This window comes from Athene noctua, chromosome 8 (assembly GCF_965140245.1).
Source record: "Athene noctua chromosome 8, bAthNoc1.hap1.1, whole genome shotgun sequence".
Classification (NCBI taxonomy): Eukaryota; Metazoa; Chordata; class Aves; order Strigiformes; family Strigidae; genus Athene; species Athene noctua.
Window position 1 is genome coordinate 28,863,675 of NC_134044.1, and position 19,854 is coordinate 28,883,528.

Genomic DNA, 19,854 nt, shown 5'->3' on the forward strand with positions numbered 1-19,854 from the left:
GTTGTCGCCGCCGCTCCGGGCCGGCGGGCGGCGCTGCGGGGGCCATGGCGGAGCGGCGGAGCGGCGCGGCCGAGGGCCTGGCCCGCATCTCCGACTGGGCGGACGCGCACCTCGGCCTCCTGCGGGTAACGGGGACGGGGGGGCACACGCGAGCGGCGGGGGGGAACGGGGCTGAGCCCCGGCCCGGCTGAGCCCGCTCCCCCCCGCCCGCAGAGCCTGAGCGCCGGGATGGCGGTGGCCGGGGCGCTGGTGCTGGCCCGCAGCCTCCGGATGGTGAGTGCGGGCACGGCGGGGCGCGACGGGCCCGGGGCGCGCGGGGAGGCGCCGCTGTCCCCTCGCAAGCGGCATCTGGGCGGCCAGAGCCGAGGCACCGTCCTTTTTGTGTGTGTGTGTGTGTGTGTGTGTGTCTGTGTCTGTGTGTGTGTCTGTGTGCGTCTGTGTCTGTGTGTGTTTGTGTCTGTGTGTGTCTGTGTGTGTGTGTGTCTGTGTGTGTGTGTGTCTGTGTGTCTGTGTGTGCGTGTGTCTCTGTGTGTGTGCGTGTGTGTCTGTGTGTGCGTGTGTGTCTGTGTGTGTCTGTGTGTGCGTGTGTGTCTGGCTTGAGCTGCTCGTTCCTCTCGGCTGCGGCTTCCGAGGCCAAACGAGCAGAAATCGCGGCGGTTTCCTCGCATCTTTTCTCCCTCCTGCCATGAACAGAGCTGATTTATTGGATATTTTGAACTCAAATCTTCCTGCGCTTCCCGAAATGATCCGGTCAGGGCATGTGCCAGCGCATCCCGCCGGTCCCTGGCAAATCCGCGGGTGGGGAGAGACCCCTCCCCGTTGCTTCCAGATGTTTAAAAAATAATAATTCCTCTGATCTTCACTCTGTACATTTCCATATGCAGTTTGCTATGAGAGAACATGGGTACAGTGTTTACTTCAGAATCTCATCAGAAAGCCTGAACTACAAATGTGCCAAAATTCCTTTTTTATTTCTGTTTTTTTACTGTGTTTCTTTTAAACCAAGGGTTTGTACATGCGTTAACCGGGCTGTTGGAACTCCCAGTGCAAATGCCATCAGACATGGAAACTTATGCTTGTAAAACCCTTCAGGCCCTCAGTCTGCGAGGTCCTGAATTTCTGTATTCCTAGCGGGAGGCCACGCAGCCCACAAATGGGGAGGTTTACTGAATAAATAACATACAGGAGAAAAGTCTTGGAGTTCAGTCGTGGTGTTTTGCTTTTTTTATTTCCCCCAAGGGCGGGTGCATCCCAGCAGCCGTACCCAAGCAGATGGGCCCTTTTCACCGCCGTGTAGGTCAGTGTTCTACAACAAACAGGCTCCTTCCAGTGAGACCTCGCGACCCCAGTGTCTTAAATTCTGGGTGTCTTAAATCCCCATTAGTGTCTTAAATCCCCAGCGCCCATCCTTCTCCCTCCACCCCCTAAACCAGGTGGGTGCTGCTGGCCGAGTCTTTGCTAAGCTTTGTGTTCCCGTGTGATCATGTAACGGCCCCTTTGAATCCTCCCGTTAATCGAGGCCTGTGGTATCACATTTAATCTTCTTGTGATCTGTTCCAAGTGTACACCTGCTTTTGTCCCTCTTCACTTTTACTCCCTTATCAAAGCCCGTGTTGTTTCTGCCCTCCTTGCTCCACCTTTGTTTTCAGCGTGTCTGTTCTTTGCTCCTGCGGCTTCCTCTCACCCCTATTCTAGCACCATCCAGGCCACTTCTAAAACACTCTTTTTAGCCGTGAATCAAGTGAACTTCAATCTGCACTGTTCAAAAAAATGTCACTTCGTTCTTTTTTCAAACCTTGCTTTCACACCCACCCTTCAGACTGCAAGTCCTGTAAAACAGGGAACATCCCCAAGTGTCTGCAAAGGCTGGCACGTAATGGCTTCTGCAGCTCCTCACTGGTAAATATATATACACTTGCCCGTGCTGTCTAAAAGTAGATCTGTCATTTGCCAAACTATTTTAAGAAGTTGTCAATTTAATGTGATTGTAACTGCTGCACTTCGGGTTTTGTTGTTTTGTTTTGTTTTTAACTGCCTTACTCTTTCCATTAACAGACAACGAAGTTTACAAGTGCTTTGGATATACCTGTGGAGTTCGTAGAAAAGAATGTGAAATTGCGGGGGACGTTGCATCACATCACGGAGAAAGGCCTGGAAGTTGAACACATTCCCATTAGCATTCCTTTCATTACATCGATACAGAGAAAATGTAAGTACAAGTAGGTGAAGAGCAAGGGTAGGAAGGAAATGGTGCTGTTCTTGGTGCGTCTGCGCAGAGAACTGGCAGTGGCAAGCTGGAGAGGAAGGTTTAAGGTACAGTTCTTTTGGTCTTTTCATATTTTGCAGGTAGGGAACTGGGGAAAAAAGGACTGCGAGGAGACCTGGGGAGAGAGCTTGCCAGGACACTGTATTAATTAACATCATTATCCTGATATTTTTCTGACAGCTCATTCACTTGCATAGCTCAGCTCCTGCCCGGCAAAAACCCTCTGTGGGCTTTGTGTGTTTATTTAGGGATGAGGATCTGGCAGCCACATACACAAACCCATCCTTGCTGGTTTCGGACAGTTTTTCTGTGGCTTTGCAGTTGTCCCTCAACTCTGCAGCCACACTGGCTCTGGGAATACCCGCAGGTGCTGGTGCTCTGTTCACAAATACCTGCAGGGGCTGGAGCTTCTTGCCTGTTGTCTGCCCCTACAGATAAAATGAGAGTGGCTGATAACACAAGCGGTTCTATTTGTATGCAAAATAAAACAAACTACCTTAAACCACTTACACTATCTTGAATTAATTTTTTTTATTGAAGGAGAGGTGCGACCAAATTCTTACTCGTGAATAAGTAGTGCTTTGGGGAACTAACATGGATTCTTTTCCTTTTTTTTTTTTTTAAGAGCATGCAAATGAATTCATTACTATCAGCTGAGGGGCAAAGCATGGATTTCCTTTGCTGCATTCAGTAACAAAGTTTTCTCTGTCTGCAACCAGGGCAATCGAAAGGTCTTCTGCTGGTAAGGCTGGCTGGGGTGGAGCTGGCTCCCAGCGGCACGGCCTGGTTACGGCAGGAGTTGAAACCCAGGCAAATGGTGTGGTTCCAGCTGCTCGGGAGGGAGGACTCGGCACTCGAGTGCCTTGTTTTAATAAATAAGGTAAATATCATGACAAAAAATTACTTTTATCTGCAGTTTAACTGAATTGTGTAACTACAGTCACCTCATTACATTTAAGGAATTTTTTCATCTTGATACATATTTTAACTGTTGTGTTTGTAAATCTGATTTCAAGACCGGTATTTCTGCAGACTGATTTGTGACACGAGCGTATTTCTCTGTCAGGTAGTACTAGGCCATATTGTGTAGTCCTGGTTAGCCTAATATTTAGTCCAGCAAATGTTCTCTCACAAATGTGTTGCATTACTATTGTCAGCTGGATTCCTCTTAACTTTTAACTCTTTCTGCCAGAGCGTCTATTTAGCCATAAGTAAAGCTTGTATCTCAGAGGGAGTTCACATACACACACACAAAAAAGGTGTTTTAAAGCTGAAGTGAATATCATATTTATTGTGCCTTCTTATAGGGTCGATTTCTCAGCATGTGCTTAAATGAAGAGATCTTGAGACAAGGGCTCGGCAGAACAGCGCGGATTGAAGGACTGCATCATGATTCCCGCCTGTACTGGAAACTTCATAAGAGGCTGCTTCAAGCAGAGTTAAGGGCCTTGAAGAAAAATAAAGGAATATGGAAAGAAGAAAGCTACTCTGAAAGAATTAGAGATTGTGTAGCCAACAATAAATTTGTACGGACACTGAAAGAGTTTGCGAGCTGGTTAAGAAGCTCTGTTTCGAGGTAGAAAGGCAGACTTGCTTGGAGGAATGCCAGCTCCCTGTGTGATGTGCTTGGTGTAAAGTAGAAGTTTATGATAAAAATCAATGCCATGGTTTTTGAGGGTCCCTGTCCTGAACAGAAAACCTGGGAAGTTTCCTAATGCCATGTTACAATCCATGCGGGATTGAACTTTAGTAGTAGTATGCAAACCACAAATTAAAATGTTCTGAAGCTGAACTTTTCCACAGTAATGTCCTAAATTAGTTGTCAAGTTTGTCACCTGCTTATTACCTACCCAGCTGTGTTAACCAACGCTAAAAGCAGTCGAGAGACCAGTTTTTAAGAGGTGCAGAGTGTTAGTTACAGGTAGGGCCTTAACTGTGTCTCTGTTATGTGTCATGACTGTAGCCCACATGCATTAGAAAACTCCCTGTCAGACCTTTACAAAGCTTGTGGTGTGTTTGCACGAGTGTTTTGCTTGAATTTTGTTCTTATACTACTTTTCTGTACAATTTGTGTTTTAAAAATCTTTCTTCTTGACTAATGGATTGCATTGTTACCGATATAAAAGGTATTTGTTACAGCTGATCTTAAAAAGCTGGTAAGTCATAACAACTGAAGTTTCTCAGGGGAAAAAAAAAAATCGCTTGGTATATCAGAGAATATAAATTACTATGTCAGTAATCCAAATTTCTAAAATACAACATTCACTTGAAGAGGAAAAACTTAACGCTGTTTTTTTCTGATGGTTCTATAAATACTAAAATTAGATGAAAATAAAACTTTAACGTGAAATTTGAAAAGGTGGATCATGCTGTATGAAGAACTTAAATTCTTGTTTCATTTTTGAAATGTGTTAACTATGAGAGGGTATTACTATTTATTTTGTAACTATTCTCAGAATAAAGATTGAATTTATGTTCATTGTTACTACATGTTTTATATACCAAGCACTTGAGCTTTGTTTAACCTCCCACAGTCCCAATATTTATTTCAAGTGAAACATTTTACAGTTTTTCTTTCTTTCTGTGTGATTCCTTGCCAATGAAATATTAGGGGGAAGAGTGTGGTACAAAATACCTTAATAGCTGAGCATTTCTTGTCTGACAATTAGTTGCAATGTCATCATTTTCTCTGCTGGCTTCAGACCAAAATTGTGAATCCTAAAAAAAAAAAAAAAAAAAAAAAAGGCAGCTTTTCCTTGGGTAAGAATAGATAAGAATAGATGTTAGTGCTTCTTTACTACTTTTGTTCCTGGGTCTTCTCAGAGGTGAGGCTGTTTTTTGCAGAGCGCGGTGGGCAGCTAGCCATGAATCTCCGCGTTGGAAGACTGTAAGGGGCAGGAAACAGCTCTGTGGGCAGAGGCAGATCTTCATGCGAGCTGGGAACCAGGTGTCCGTGCCTGTTTAAAATGAAGTGAGGCATCTGGTTTTGTGCATATTGAAGGGCTGGGCAAGCACTGCTGTGGTACCTGGACAGGAAGGTCATACAGGTGGTCAGGGATTCGGGAGCAGCCATAGCATCCTCTGAAGCAAAACGCAAAGTTGACTTTTAACCCCAAACTACAAGTTCAGCCTCAGCGATAATCCACTTCTCAGGGATGTTCCTACATCTGGTAAGTAGAAAGAGCTTTTCTGAACTGGGCATAATTGTACAGTTATGACAGGGTTTTTTCTGTAATAGTTAGAACACAAAGTCCAGGTAGAATTATATTTGTTTTGTAAATGATTCATAGGAGGATTTATCATAAAAATCCCCTGTAAAGCTCAAAGATCTCAGGAAACCACATGCTACTTTTCTAGCAAGGAGAGGTGAGGTGTGGGCAAATGTGAACCAAGTTTGTTCCCTCGCAGCTTGCCTCTTGGCCCTTCTTACCTTTGCTGGAGTTCAGAAAAGCCGTAGAGATTTTTCTAAATTACAGCAAATTGCTGTATCCTTTCTGTTAGGTTGTGGCTTATGAAGGATTTGTAAAAGGTGGCACTACAGCTGCATTATTATTTATGTCATTTATATCCCCTTGATCTGAACTAAACTTTTAAAGTTCCCTGTGTTGGTGGCAGTGAGGTAGTCTAACAAATAATTTTGGAAGGAACTACAGAGAAGTGTGTCTAAATCTTTGAGTTCAGACCTCTGATCTCTTTTTGTGTTTGTTGCACAAGACAAGCAGTTTTGGGATGTGCTCTTACTACAGTTGTTGGTCAGAATACAAAGCCAAGGAAGCAGCTTTGTTACGGGATCAGTGCTGTCACGGACAAGGCTGGTCTAAAGAGTAATCGAGTGGTGCAGGATTTGGGATTGCAGTGATAAATGATTTCACGAGAGTCAACTCCTGTAATTGTTTGTTAATGCTCTTTTCCTTATCATCCAGGGCTTATCTGTTTAAAAAAAACCCAACACCACACCCTCCCCCCTCAAAAAAAGCAGGGCTCAGTTCAAAGCTGTGCTTTCCATCTGTGCAAGGCTTGAGAGGTTGCAGATCTTGTCTCCGTGGGAGGCCTGTCTATTGAAAAAGCTGTAACAGGAGTAGAAACAAATAGCTCTGCAGGACCGAGCTGAGGAACGGGTTGGGAGGTTGGGGGAGAAGCTGCACTTTTCTCCACTGTATAAAAACACCCCACGCTGCCTCTGAGGAGCACTGTCCCATCCTTTTAGCCACAGCAGCAGTGTCAGAGCGTTCCCAAGCAGGGGATGCAGTTCTCGTGTGGTTAGGAGTAAGGACAAGAATTAAACGTGTTCAGCTCTTGTGCCTTTGCCCCTGCCACCGTGAACATGCTGTGAGCAACACGACGTCTCAAAAAGATCACAGGGAGTAAGCGGAGAGGCCTCCAAGCGGCCCGCTAAGAAAAATATCCTTGGCGTTGCACAGGGATTTTATTGCTGGTGCGGCATGTAAGGCAAATGGTTGTTGTAAACCTTGCGGGCCCTCCTCGGAGCCCCCAGGGCGGCGGGCGCGGTGCTCTCGCCTCCTCCCCCGGCCCAGGCCGCAGCCAGGCCTCGGGACACGCCGGGGACGCGGCAGCAGCCGCCTCCCTCAGGTGGCGGCGCCTGTTCACGGCGATACTCCCGCTCCTTGCCTGGTCTGAGGGAGCTCACACCCTGCAGGGTGCTCCTCAGGCTCCCACGGGACCATCGGGTACAAAATGTCACAATTCCGAAAGCGGGGTTTTCAGGTTACACCGCCCGCGCCGGGGCCCTGCTGCCTCCCGCCGGGAGGAAGCCCAGAGGTTTTGGCGGCTGCCGGTGCGGCCTGTCCGGGACATGAGGGCTGAGTAAGTACCGGTTAGGGCTCCCCTGCCGTTGGGTTTGCAGGTGAGCAGCCCTTGAAGTTCACGGCAGATTTTTAAAGGGGATAGAAACCGTCCGGGGGGGTGTGGAGGTCCCTCAGCACTCTCTGCGGCTCCGGGGCTGCTCTGGCGTCCCGCCAGCAGGGCCTGGGGGGAGCGCGGGAAGGGGGCGAGGTGAGGGCGGGATGGGAGGGAACCGGGGAGGGAGCAAAGCAGAGAAGGGCTGTGAGGCAACGCGGTGGGGGAGCCAAGTGAAGAAGGTCTGTGAGGGAGGATGATGAGGGAGGGCTGTGAGGGAGGATGATGAGGGAGGCCGATGAGGAAGGGCTGTGAGGGAGGTCAATGAGGAAGAGCTGTGAGGGAGGATGATGAGGGAGGTCGATGAGGGAGGTCAATGAGGAAGAGCTGTGAGGGAGGATGATGAGGGAGGTCGATGAGGAAGGGCTGTGAGGGAGCGCGGGCGGTGCCGCCCCGCAGCAGGTGCGGCGGTCGCCGCCGTCCCGCGCGTCTCCATGGCGCCCGCCGCCGGCGGGGCGAAGCTGAGCCCCGAGGGGCCGCCCCGCGCCCTCAGCCCGCGCCCCCGCCGCCCCCCGCCCCGGCTCGGGGAGCGCCGCCGGGAGGAGGCTCTGCCGGGGCAGCGGGGGCTGAGGGCCCCTCGCCCCGCCGCAGCCGTGAGGCGAAGCGGGGCGGGCGGCGGCGAGGGGCGGCGCGGCGCCCCGCCGGCTCGGAGCGGACACACAATGGAGCAGGTTGAATGGGAGCGGGCGCGGGGCCGCCGCAATACCGGGGCTGGATCGCCGGCCTCAGCCGCCGCTCGGCGGGCGGGAGCGCGCTCCGCTCCGGGCAGCCGCCGCGCCGGGTTTCCCCTGCGCTCCGCGGCCGAGGGCGGGCCGGGCCGGGGCGGGGCGGGCGGCGGCGCCGTGCGTTTGAACGGGAGAGCAGGTTGTGGCGGCGGCGGCGGGGCGGGACGGGACCCAGCCGAGCCCGGCGCTGCGCGGTAAGTGCGGGCGGGATGGTCCCGGGCGCGGACGCTCCTCTGCCGGGGCGCCCCGAGCCTCCGGCCCCTGGGGCGCGGAGGTTCCCGCGGCGGAGCCGGGGGTGTCCCCGGGTGGGCACGGGCTGCCCGCCCCTTTGGGGAGTTAGTTAATGCTGGGTTTTCCCGGTGTTTGCAGCCGAAAGTTAAGATGAGCGCTTACAAGGTGCAGCTTCCCCCCGCCCCCCTTCCTCCCCGGATAAAATATTGCTCTGGTCGGTGCGGCGCTGCGTGTCTGTTACACTATAAAAAACCACCACCTGCCCTTTCCCTGGGGCCACAGGGGCGGGCCCGGGGCGGCTTTGGGGGTCTCCGAGGGCAAGGCCGGGCCCGCAGAGCTGCCGGCGCCGGGGGCTCTTCCTCGGTGCCCCGGGTGTCGCTGGTGTCGGCCGGAGTCCCAAGGGGCTGCTCCTGCCCGTGCGCCGGCCGTGTTTGTTCTGTTGGTTAAATAATGAATCACACCGGATAAACTTCCAGTCGTCTTCTGGGCTCTTTGCCTCCTCTCTTGGGGGTAAAACTACTGTTGCCGTGTGGCGCGGGAAGCTCTGCTCCAGGGTTGTGTCGGAACGGTCGCAGCACCCGGTCTGGCGGTGAGGTAAAACCAGAGAAAGCTGCAGTCGCTTGGCATGGTTTAGGCCAGACCGTGTTAGATGAGGCTTAACGTGAAATCCTGACCCCGCGGAGAGGAGGGAGGGCATCACCCCAAGGGTGTTGCAGGGTGCAGCGCTTACGGAACATGCTTGGTCGAGTTGAGAAGAGTCAAGCCTATTGCTGGATTGACTCCTTCCTAAAAATACCTCGTTTGAGGGTTGATAATCTACTCCATAAAACATTTTATTTTCAAGTAAAAAGTACAGTGAGCTGGGAATTATACTCCATGCGTGTTTTGTTGTAATTAAGCAGCTGTGCAATTCTGGGAACTTCAACTCTAGCTGACCGAAAAGTGTTTTTAGAAGAAGTGTTATTAAATTCCAGGGAGAAAGATATAAGCCTTATCTGATGAACTAGTCATAGGCTCTTTGTTTAAAGTGTGCTTTAACTCCCAAGTTATAAAGCACAATGTTTGTCTGTTTTCAGTGGACTCTCCTGATTTACTTGTCCTTGAGTCTTCTGGCCTGTATGTTACAAAACTTAGAGGAAGCAAAACAAAATTTGAGTTTCTGTTGTTCTAAAATGTGAAGGAATACCTGCACGTAACATTATTGAAAAGATAGACAGGGTTCAACCCTGTAACGAGACACCTAAGTTAAAGATAGTGTGGTATATGGAAAGAAAATGCAGACGCTGGGAGGTGAGACAGCAAAGTGCATGTGCACTGTTAAAAAATCTTCCTGTTTCTTTAAATGTTAACTCCTTGGAGTAAGTTTGAGAACACTACTTTTCTTTTCTTTTTTTTTTTTTTAATTAAAAAAACTTTGAAGGATGCTTTTTCTAGGTTTAAAAATGCCAGTAGTCTATTACAGAAAAAATGTGTGTTATCAGTTGAAGATGTGTGACTTATGAAAAATGATCTGACTAGTTGCAAACGCTTTCTGCTTTCATGCTACCTATTGTCTATAAAAATGGGGATCAGCTGGTGGTTTTGGATCGAGTGGTGCACAACTCATTATTTTAACAATACTGGCTCAGCTTGGGAGGTTGCCTAGGGAATTGATTTAATGCTTCTGTCCTTTCACCCTTTGAGGCGGGTGTCCCATGATGATTTTGATCAAAATGGCCAGTATTTGTAAAGGAGAATAAAATATTCACTCCGTAAAAGCAAGGGAGAGGCCACCCGCTATTAACAGATCCCAGTTTTGCCTGAGTCGATCTGTAATTTAAAACACTGTCAAGAAATACCCGGGGCAGTAAAACAGTTCTATAATAAGCATCAAAAAAGAAGATTAGTCCTCTATGCAGTATTTAGCTTCCCCTTACTTCTGGGAAATACTCTAATGCTGAAGCTGTGTATTTCTGTTGGCTCTACAAAGTAATCTTTCTACAAATAGAATGGTCTTCCTTTAATAAAATCTGCATAAGGATTTTCTTTCTTTAAGGTGTCACCCAAGATCCAATTCAATTTAAATTGATAACCTAGATGGCAAAATTAGGGCCACAGCTACACAGGGTGATATGGTAGATTTTTTGTTTGTTTGCTTTGAGTTTTTTTTAATAAGTCTAAGTGTTAAAAAATATCACAAACACTCCACATCATGAAAGCAGAGGTTTATTCGCTACCTCCTGTATTATCTTTAATAGGACAGTTTTTCCTGCCTGTGTCTTGGGAGGAGGTAAGATTGCCATGCCTAATTGCCTCATAGGGTCTTACAGAAACTTCTTTAATTAGTGCCTCAAATTTACTTGAATGTGTTGAAGTGAAGGGACTTTAGAAACAGTTATTATGGTGTTTTCCTCTTGGAATAGTGGGATGCAGAGCATGTTCTGGGCAGTCGTCGTGGCTGTTGGATGGGAGGGTGTTAAAGCAGCAACGCGTGGTTCCTGGGGTGGTGGAGTGGGGCCGAGCAGCACGCCGGGGACTCATTGGTTTGGACCACGGGGTCTGGGCTCTGCGAGGGATAAATCTGTCTTTGCTTCCATGGCCATAAGCAGGAGGTGCTTCCACTGGAGTACCGCTGTGGTTGGCCAACGTTTGTGCAGACCCATCTGCACAGGTGTGTGTGCTCGTTTTTGGTGTGTGTTTGTTTTTTTTTTTTCCCTTTCTTGTTTATTTTAGGCAACTGGAATTGTTTTCTGTGACAAAGGTGGCTTTCTTCTTCCAGTCTCCATGGTCACTAAGGGCGTTATCATTACTGCAGGGATCTGAGCTTGCCTTCTGCTTTCCTGGTTTACAGAGCCTTTTACTGGTCACCTGCTGTTACAGAAGGATTCTCTAGTTGTACCTGGGTAGCTGGAGTGGGGTGGAGCACGTGTTTGAGAGATGGGAAGGGAGATCCAGAAGGTGGGGAAGTATCTGCTGCTGCAGAGAGGCACATACGAAGGTTCCCTCAAGGACAGGGCGAGTGCAGAGGAGCGGAGGGGAGAGGTGGGCAGAGCTGCTGACGGGGCTTTGGGAGCAGAAGCCTGCTGCAGTGCTAGAAGCAGTGGGGGACACGATGCTGGGGGTGCAGCGTACCCCTGCGGGGGCCCAAGTCCACTGCTGACCGGTGCAAAACTGCTTCAAGGGCGTTTGGCCACGTGCATTAAAGCAGTGTATCACTGTCGGCAAGAGATGTTCATGTGAGTCTCTTCAACTTGAAATAACTCAAAGTTGCTTGCAAGAAATTTCAAGTGGGGACAAGCTGCTGTGTGAAGCAGTCCATGCCCCATGACAGACCTGACTTACTGGAGCTGACACAAAGCTCATGTACCCGTGCACACCGAGCATGACCAAGCGTGTCACCGAGATGGAGTGCGGGATGACGTGTCGACTGTAGCTGCACGGGGCTGAAACGGGTGTTGCTGAGCCTCGTCGTAGTGTGCTTCCCATGTTCTTTGCTTGGTTGTAGTTTCCAGCCGTGGGTGAGTGACACGTTAGTTGGCAGCAAACTTGGCAGCATCCCCACAAGAAAAAATGGAAGAATACTGGTGATTACCAACTGTGTCAACTGATGACGTACACAAAGGCGGGTGGTGGATGAAATGCCTGCTCTTTGGGGGACTGCCTAGCAGTCAGCCAGCAGCCAAATACCGTAGAAGATGCAGATCACCCATGTGCATGGCTGGCTGCGCTGGCACGAGTCCCTTCCAGGCTTCTCATTTTTATCTTTGTATTTTATCGCATTGTTTGAAATATTCTTTGCTACACCTGAGCAATATCCAGGGTTTCATAGGTTAGAGCGATAGCTTAAGTTCAGCAGCAGCTGTTTCAGCTACTGAAATGGCCGTGTTGCCCATTGTGAGGAATAGTCTCATATATTAATAGCGTCTCATATATTGTGTCTGAAAATGACTTGTTCAAATTATTCAATATTCACTCCTAGTGAGAGATGGCTGCTCTCAGGTGTGATTTGGTGCGCTGCGTACTGCCTGTTTTTTACAGGGTGTGTTTCTGTCGAGGAAGAACAGGACCTTCTTAAAGCTGTGAAATGACCTACAGGAGAGAAATGTTTTATTTCTAGAAAGAGAATTGTGATTATCTAAAATTATGATAGGTAAGAACAAAGTAAGCTTACACTTCATGTTCATTATCATGACTTCGTGTCTTTAAAGCATTGTTTTGCTGTTGGGAAGAGATCTTAAAGTCTGTGCCAGGTATTTTCAGGAGGTCTTAAAGATGTGTTATTAGCAGCTGTTCAGTGAATTTCTCAATGCGTTGAATCTCTGTGTGAACATCTACTCCCTTCACTCGCCTTTCATGTTGCATGCTCCAGGCGGAGGTGCATGAGGCGAGGTGGTGCTTAGGCAGAGCTTCAGCTGAAAGCTGTGCTGGATGTGTTCTTGGGAGACCAGGGCTCAGCTTTTGCTGACACTCAAGAGTTCACCCCAGTCAGCATTGGCACTGCTGGACTGAGTGCTGTGAACGGGAGTTGATTTTCTTGACTGCATGCAGTAGTGTAATTCATTGGAGTCTGGGGAAATTTATCATCTCCAGCATATGGGAGGGAAAGTTGGTTTATTTTTTTCCCCCTTATTCCAGTTTTTACCTGGAGACTTGAGGCATGAGCTAGGAATCTCCAGGAGTTCACAAACGGCCTTTGAGATTAATCAATTCCCCTGATTTTGGGAGCGTTCATACTGGGGTGGATGGCTCTTGGAACTGACAGTTGTGGGCTCGCTGTGTGTTCCTCTGCCTACTTTGAAGTGAGTGGTGAAGTTCATAGAAGAAATTGGAGAAAACATAAAAATCTCAAAGTGTATAATAGAATCTGAAGATGTGGTGTTGTTGATGGTGCATAAAAACCAGCATTGCCAATGTGAAGTGAGTTCTCTCTCTAGATTCAGGTCTCCAGTGTAGAGAGATGTTTGCATTCAACATGTAGAGTTTGAAAACCTTTGTGCGGGAAAACCAAAAAAATGATTTGGATTAGTGACTTGGTGTGCAGAGAGCTGGGAGAAGCAGCGGAAAGGTGTGTGGAGTACCCGAAAGCTGTGTAAGGAAAACATTTGTGTACACTTACTCATGTTCATCAGTTCTGTGTCTGGTGGGGTGACGGTTATGCCGAACACAGGGTGTGCAGGTAGGTGTCTTCTGAGGCTGTGCCTGCTGGGCAGTAGAGGCAGCGGTATGCTGCCCTCCTGGAAAGAATTCCTTAAACAGAAGAAAAACAAATTCCATTTAGGCTTCTTGAGGAATGGGGAGCAAATGCTAATTCCCTTTCAGGGTCTGTTGCCATGGGGAGTCAGTTCAAATCCTTTCTAATGCCTTCCTCAGCAGCAAGTTGTGCTGACACATGCTTTTCATGACTTCCCAGAAAGCGCCGAGAAATGACTCGAAACAAAAGCTCCATCAGAAGGAACAGTCGCGGGAAGGTGAAGGTTTGCTGTTTGTTAGCTGGGGGTAGGATGGAGAGGGAAGTTGCCGTGGGCTGCACCGGGCAGGAACGGACCGGGGAGCTTGTCGGCCAGCCACCACGTACGGTGCAGTGCAGCGAAGCCTGCCCGCTCTGCCCCTGGGGAGCGGGAGGGCAGCTTGGGGAGCGGGTTGGGGGCATCAGTCCTGTAGCGTGGTCCCAGTTACCTGCGGTTAGGGTCGGGCTGGAGCTCCCTTCCCACCAGCGCCGTTAGCAGGGAGATGCGCAGCCACCGCTGCCGGCCCTTCGCTCCTTGGCGCTGGCCAGGTGGAGCTGGGTATGGTTTCCTGAGGCTCTCCAGCAGATCCGTGGTACTGGGGCAAGGGACCGAACTGGTGCAGGGGATGAGGAAGAGAGCTGGGGTCTGGCGTGGCAGTAGCGATGTTGGTGATGATGCTGTTTCTGGCTTGCTGATGGTTAGTTGCTGTAAAATGAACAGAGACTTAGAAGCAGCTTTTTCAGACACTTAAGCAAACTGATGCCAGAGTTTGTCTTCATCTGGTGAAGGCTGCATGACTAAGGTTAGTGTTTAATGCTCTAATGGGGGAATAGCCAAAACACCAGCTTAAGAAAATAAAAATAACCTGCATTTTTCAGGAAACCTCATCTATAAAGAGCATGTAAGTGCAACATCTGTATCCCAAATCCAAACTCTTCGGACCTTTTCTCTTTGAATAGACAACTCTTGACTTCTAAGAGTTTCCGATTGCTCCCAGTGAAATCCAGGGGAAATTTTTCTTTTCTTTTCTACCGTGCTGGCTCTGACACCTTTACTGCCAGCGCTGTTCTGGTGGCCTCATGGCACATTAGGTTAGGGAACTGATCTGGCAGAAAAAGAAATCAAACAAAAAATCTCTTATTTTATTCCTCCAGACTAGTTCCTAGAGAAATAAGAAAAGGATCTGATACTGGATGTCTTTCCTTTCTATTACCAAGTATTATCAATATTTTTTTTTCATGCAGGTGATATTTGTGGATAAGTACTTGCTGTTGAAAAGGGAGTGTAACTTTGGGGGGATTTTTTAAGCTTTTTGTTTATTAGTTTAACTTCCGGAAAGTATCTGTACGTTTATGAAATAGTTTACACCATAGGTAGGTGAAATTTTGTTTTTTTACGTTATGAGAGCAACATCAATTTGTGGGCAAAACCGTGGTTTTGTGTCAGCAGTATGGATCTTCCATCTGATGCAGCTAATGTGCCTTGCTTATCCTGCATGGCTCCGGTACATGTAACTTTAGCAACGTTTATGCAGGTTATTTTAAATGAATGTTGATATTTGATGCTGATTAAAGTGGAGATTTGCACAGATGATGTGTGGAACCATTAGAGCCTGGGTTTGTATTACAGTTAAATCTAAATCTGCGTGAATTCAGACCAGCTTAAATGCTTAGCAATATTTGGGCGACTGTTAGTGGCTTAGTGAAATAAGAAGCCCAAGACTGCAGATGGGTGGATGCCCCATGAAATATTGTCATATTAGGATTTCATAATCCCTTCAGATTCGATTTTCAGGTCTAACTATGGCTAAGCTTTTCATCCAATGGCTATTTTGTTTTGTGGATACTGTTTAAAAAAAAAAAAAAATACAGCCCGTGTTGTGCAGCAGCTGGTGTCTGAAAGCCTGAAGGTTGTTCCATCAGAAGGTTTGTTGAGACTTTCTTTTGAAAGTAAAAACATGGACTGGAAACAGTAGCTCTTTTTCTAATGTATAAAACCTGGAAAGAAGTTTCCGTTGATGGCTACTGATTAACCTAGGAGAAATCCTTCAGCGTGCTTTAATGTGCTTTAGGGCAGGAAAGTTGGTGAGAGCATACATTTTCCTGGCTGTATGTTGTGGTTTGAACAGAACTGAAATGACTTCAGTGTCTTGCTTCATAGTATTTGTGTAAAAAAGGGCTGAGCCCTTGGACTGTTGAGAGCATGGTCTAGGGTAAGTGTCTTGTTTTGTCTGATTTTTGCCAAGCTGCTGAGTGCTGATGGCACCTTTAGAAATGATGTAGAGCTCAATCTGGAACATTTCTTTATCGAAAGAGAGGTTGTATGGAAAGATCAACAGTCCCATCTGGGCAGCTCTCATCCTGTTCCTGAGGTGTGCAAGTGAATCTTTTGCTTACTCTCAAACTTAAGGTAAATCAGTTAACCTACTTCTGTGCGAATAACGTACGTGGATCCGTTGTGGAGCTAAATTGCTTGGCTTTTGAATCCTACCTCAGTATTTTCCAAGGAAGGTTCAAAGTTGTATTTGTACTGTGGTTTGGTGTTTGTTTGCTGTTTGCAATAACGGGGAGCTCACTGGATGTGTGTGATGGCAGTCCGCAGAGCTCCGAGTGCCCCCACCCCGATCACAGCTGCCAGATTAAAGACCAGTGTTTCTCTCTGGACAGTATATTCCTGCTACTTAGTGCTGGCCAGATGGTCTTCCCGCCCTCCCATACAGATGTCTCCAATGCTTGTAAGAGTGCTCGCTGCCTGTATCTGGAGCTAATACAGTATTATTTCCAATCACACACTTAGTGTGTCCTTTGCTTGACTCTCTATTGCTCTTCTCATTTCTAACATTTTTTTATTATACTTTTCCCTTGTGTCAATTGTAGCGTCCAGTATATCTGAACTATTTTTCACTGTAAAACTTAGCATTAACAGCTATCTGAAATAGGTGCAAGCTTTCAAAATCTAGAGCCCCCTGAATATTTGGTGGTTTCTGGACTTTCTTGTCTGTTGAAGGCAGAATTGCCAGGCATGTGCATTTTTTTTTTAAACTTTAGTAGAACTCACAAAATATTTGTTTTTACACCATTTTGTGCTAAGGAAAGGAATAAATCTTTTATAAATCATACTTTCCAAATGTGTTCCCTGGGTAGATACTGGAACAGTGAGCTCTGAAGCTGGAGCTGTGGTTTTGTCAGAAGGAAGTGCTGCTGAGCTGCACTATCTGTCCTGTTGCTAGGATTGATTCATAGCATCTGATTGACTTCATACTTCAACTTTCAGCTGAGAAAAGGTGAGGTTAGCAATTTCTTCACCCTGCGTAGGGCTCACTTAACTACCAGTTAATCTGTCTGAGCGCTCTCAAGGGAGCTGTGTGCAGGACTCGCAGGACTTCTTGTCTGGTGTTAAATGGACGCGTGTGCTTAATACCCTCTTCACATCTGGGACCGGCACAGTTTCCAGGTTAAATATTGCAGATAAATATTTAGATTATGCTGCTTCTTTCTAGTTTAGTGCTAACCATAACCATCAGCCTGAGAACATGTTTTGCCCAAGTGGTCGTCACCCTCCAGCTGCTGGGGTAAAGCATCACAATTCCCTGGACTGAGTTTCCTGCTCCGCTGCCCAACTCACTGAAGCGTGGGGCTTCCCTGTGCGAGAGGGGAGGTGCAGAGTGCAGCTGGAGCAGGGGGTGTCAGGTGTTAGGGTCTTGATGTTAAGCCTCTTGTAATAACCAGCATCTCTCGTGACCTAGGCAGAGCATATGCATCCTCTGCTAAATTCAGAAGTATCTTGTACCTTCATCTCTACAACTTTCATAATCAAATAGTTTCATAAAGCATACATATAACAAAACTTTCCTTGTGAGTTTACCTACTGTTTGATAGCAAAAAATCGTATTTGTTCATCTTGCCCATCTATATCTGTGCAGATACATGTATGTGTATGCATATACACATGAATACATAAGTTTAACTTTTTGTATCAAACTTCTTTGAGCAGAATCAGTTTACAGCTATTAATAACTCTGTTGTAAAGTAAGTTCAGTAGAACTAATTATAGCTCTTCTGTTTGGAAGGACGTCTCTTACAGAACACAGTACTCAAAGTATTAAACTAACGCAGCTGACATAGTTAATAGAAATTAATCAGCTAAAATAGAAGATATAGTTCCTTCAAGTTCCTCCCTTGCTCAATTTACATGTTAATACACTTTATCCACACAGAAGTAGATGGATTCTTGACTCACTGGAGTAACATCTCTTCACTTGGGTAGTGAAGCATCGATTGCTTTACCTCTTGGCCTGAACGCGCCAGGCTCGAGGCTGAACCTGCAGGAATTTGCTTGTTGTGAAAGGGTGATACCCTGAAGTCGAGAAGCCTGCAGAGCAGCAAAGTTAGTGTTTTCAACTCTCTTTCTGAATTAGTTGCATGATCAAGCAACTACACAAACTAACTTTGAGCGGATTTATATCTTTGCCAGAATAGTTCTGGTGGTACAATCCTTTGCTATTTAAACACACTTATACGCTTACTGACACTTTTAATTCATAGAATTTATAAAATAAGTTACAGAGGTATAGCCTGTATAACATTCTGATCTAGACATAAATAGGATTTTCTTTTTCTGCTATGTTATTGTTGTTGAAATGGTGCGCATTTGTGTACAGTTAAGTTCCTGAGTGCATGTTCATTTGAAATGATGGTATTTGGCCCAAAGTGTGTGGTTGGTTGGTTTTTTGTTTGCCTTTTTGTTGTACAATACAGTAAGGCATGATCTTGGCAGGTCTCTCCCAGAGCTCTGTAATGGAGAAAGCAAATAACTTTGAGGGCCATCCAAATAACTGCTGGGCTTTCTTGGGAAGGTTTTCTTACAGGATGTTTGTGTCAGCTGACACAGCCACTTTGGGATTCTGCCTTCATCCCTGACGTGCCAGGGAGAAACTTTGTTTGAAGGGGCCACCGTGGTGTGGGAGAACCCTTTGTGCAAGGACAACGGGGTATTGTATCGGCATGAGCCATGAAAGGGAGTGGAGGGGGCCGAAGGGTTTCTTTCAGAGGCACTGCATACATATATTGATAGCGACGTTTGTCCCCGTAAACCTCCCCCCGATAGGAGTTCTGTGTGGGAGCTGAGCAGGAGAGAAGATCTTTTTATTTTCTGTAAATTCTTACTGCTGAATATTTGATATCGTTTTCTTAATTAAAACATCGTGCCACTTGTATTTTTATAGCCTAAAGCAAAAAGCCTAGCAGTAGGCTGGACCATGATGGTAGAATTATTCCTACACTTTAAAAGTAACTAACAGCTTGTGCCTTACTAATTAATGCTAGAAGAGTGGCCTTAGTTATGGCAAGCTCTAATGAAAGCTCGTGGCTGGCAAGGGCAAAAGTCCAAGAAATGTAGAAGATGAAGTCTGGCAGAGGTAGTGGGTATTACTGCTTAGCGTTCCAAATTTTAGTAAAATATGCCTTTAGTGTAAACAATACATGGGCCATACCCAAAACACATACTGTAATGGAGACTCTGAGAGTGTTTAGATAGAGCAAAACAGAAACAGGCACTTTTGGCTCACACCTGCAGTGGATCGTTCAGGCCATCTCTCTTCCCCACAGAGGCAGCAGCGGAGAGCAAATCCCACATCTGCAACAACAGCTGCCTCCTCACAAACCCGCAACAGAAACATCACAGAGATCAGGTTAGTATTTGCCTATCAGGCTCCGATAAACTTTTTCACCAAGTTTTTGGCTTCAGCCCATGCTAGCTGCTTCTCCTGCGGGAGAAAACCGTGGTGCCTTGCAGAGGGGCGCACCCCATGCTGGGTGTCCCTGAGAGCCCGTCTGATCCCACAGCTGGCTGGCAGGAGAGGGGGAGGCTGGCTCCCCTTTACCCTGCCTCCAAGTGGCAGGATACCGCTAGCCCTTTGCAGTGCTGGTGGTGTTGAACCCCCTCTGAGCTCGTTCAGCTTGCTAGCCCTCCAGGAGCAGCCTGCTTTTCTTCTGGGTTTGGAAGGTGAACCAGCTTGAGGGGTGACCCACAGTAGGGGTGGGGAAGAGGAGGTCTGCTCAGCCATCGCAGGGGACCGCAGTAGAGGTGGAGCTGGGGTGGCTTCCAGGTGGACCGGAGTTCTTCAGGAGCAGCTGCTTCACCTTCTCCCCTGCAGGAGGCAGCTTTCATCGTACCGATGTGTGGGGAGGGGAAATGTTCTCCAGGTTCTTCTGTTCCCCTGTAGCTGGGCACAGTGGTTGGGTCCCAGGAAATGATTGTAGCTAAATTGGTCACTGAGGATAATGAGTCCTGCTGGCTATGACTTAAGATTACTCGTTTTCCTTTTTATTTTGAAATCACTTGAGCAAAATGGATCTGTCTTCCACAGCAGAGCTGCAGTCTGGGCATTTACAGCGTGCTGTGGTATTTCATTTGTGGGGGATTTATTACTAAGCCCCCCTGGCAGTAGTTTTATGAGGAGGCACGAACGGCAGTGTCCTTATATCCTGCTGGTGGCTTGCTTGGATCA

At 47.4% G+C, this 19,854-nt stretch overlaps 2 protein-coding genes across 6 annotated transcripts in view; both read left to right on the forward strand.

Moving 5' to 3' along the window:
• Positions 1 to 12: 12 nt before the first annotated feature.
• C8H3orf33 (chromosome 8 C3orf33 homolog) lies at positions 13 to 4,740 on the forward strand. Of its 3 annotated transcripts, none has more exons than XM_074912584.1 (5): positions 13 to 125; positions 214 to 273; positions 2,056 to 2,209; positions 2,986 to 3,146; positions 3,574 to 4,740. In XM_074912584.1, the coding sequence occupies exons 1-5, from the start codon at positions 45 to 47 to the stop codon at positions 3,844 to 3,846; spliced, it is 729 nt and encodes a 242-aa protein (XP_074768685.1). In that variant the 5' UTR covers positions 13 to 44; the 3' UTR covers positions 3,847 to 4,740. The 3 variants fall into 3 exon arrangements, with proteins under 3 accessions (XP_074768685.1, XP_074768686.1, XP_074768687.1); XM_074912586.1 differs by lacking the exons at positions 13 to 125; positions 214 to 273 and adding exons at positions 1,258 to 1,297; positions 1,820 to 1,899; XM_074912585.1 differs by lacking the exons at positions 13 to 125; positions 214 to 273 and adding an exon at positions 501 to 1,899.
• Positions 4,741 to 8,052: 3,312 nt separating this feature from the next.
• PLCH1 (phospholipase C eta 1) overlaps positions 8,053 to 19,854 on the forward strand; it is an 80,332-nt gene continuing 68,530 nt past the window's right edge. The window contains exon 1 of one of the 3 annotated variants that reach the window (XM_074911965.1): positions 8,053 to 8,102. The gene's annotated coding sequence lies outside the window, so the exon portion shown is untranslated. Of the gene's footprint in view, positions 8,103 to 18,956; positions 19,036 to 19,854 lie in introns of those variants that run through there. The other 2 variants (XM_074911964.1, XM_074911970.1) reach the window with 2 other exon arrangements.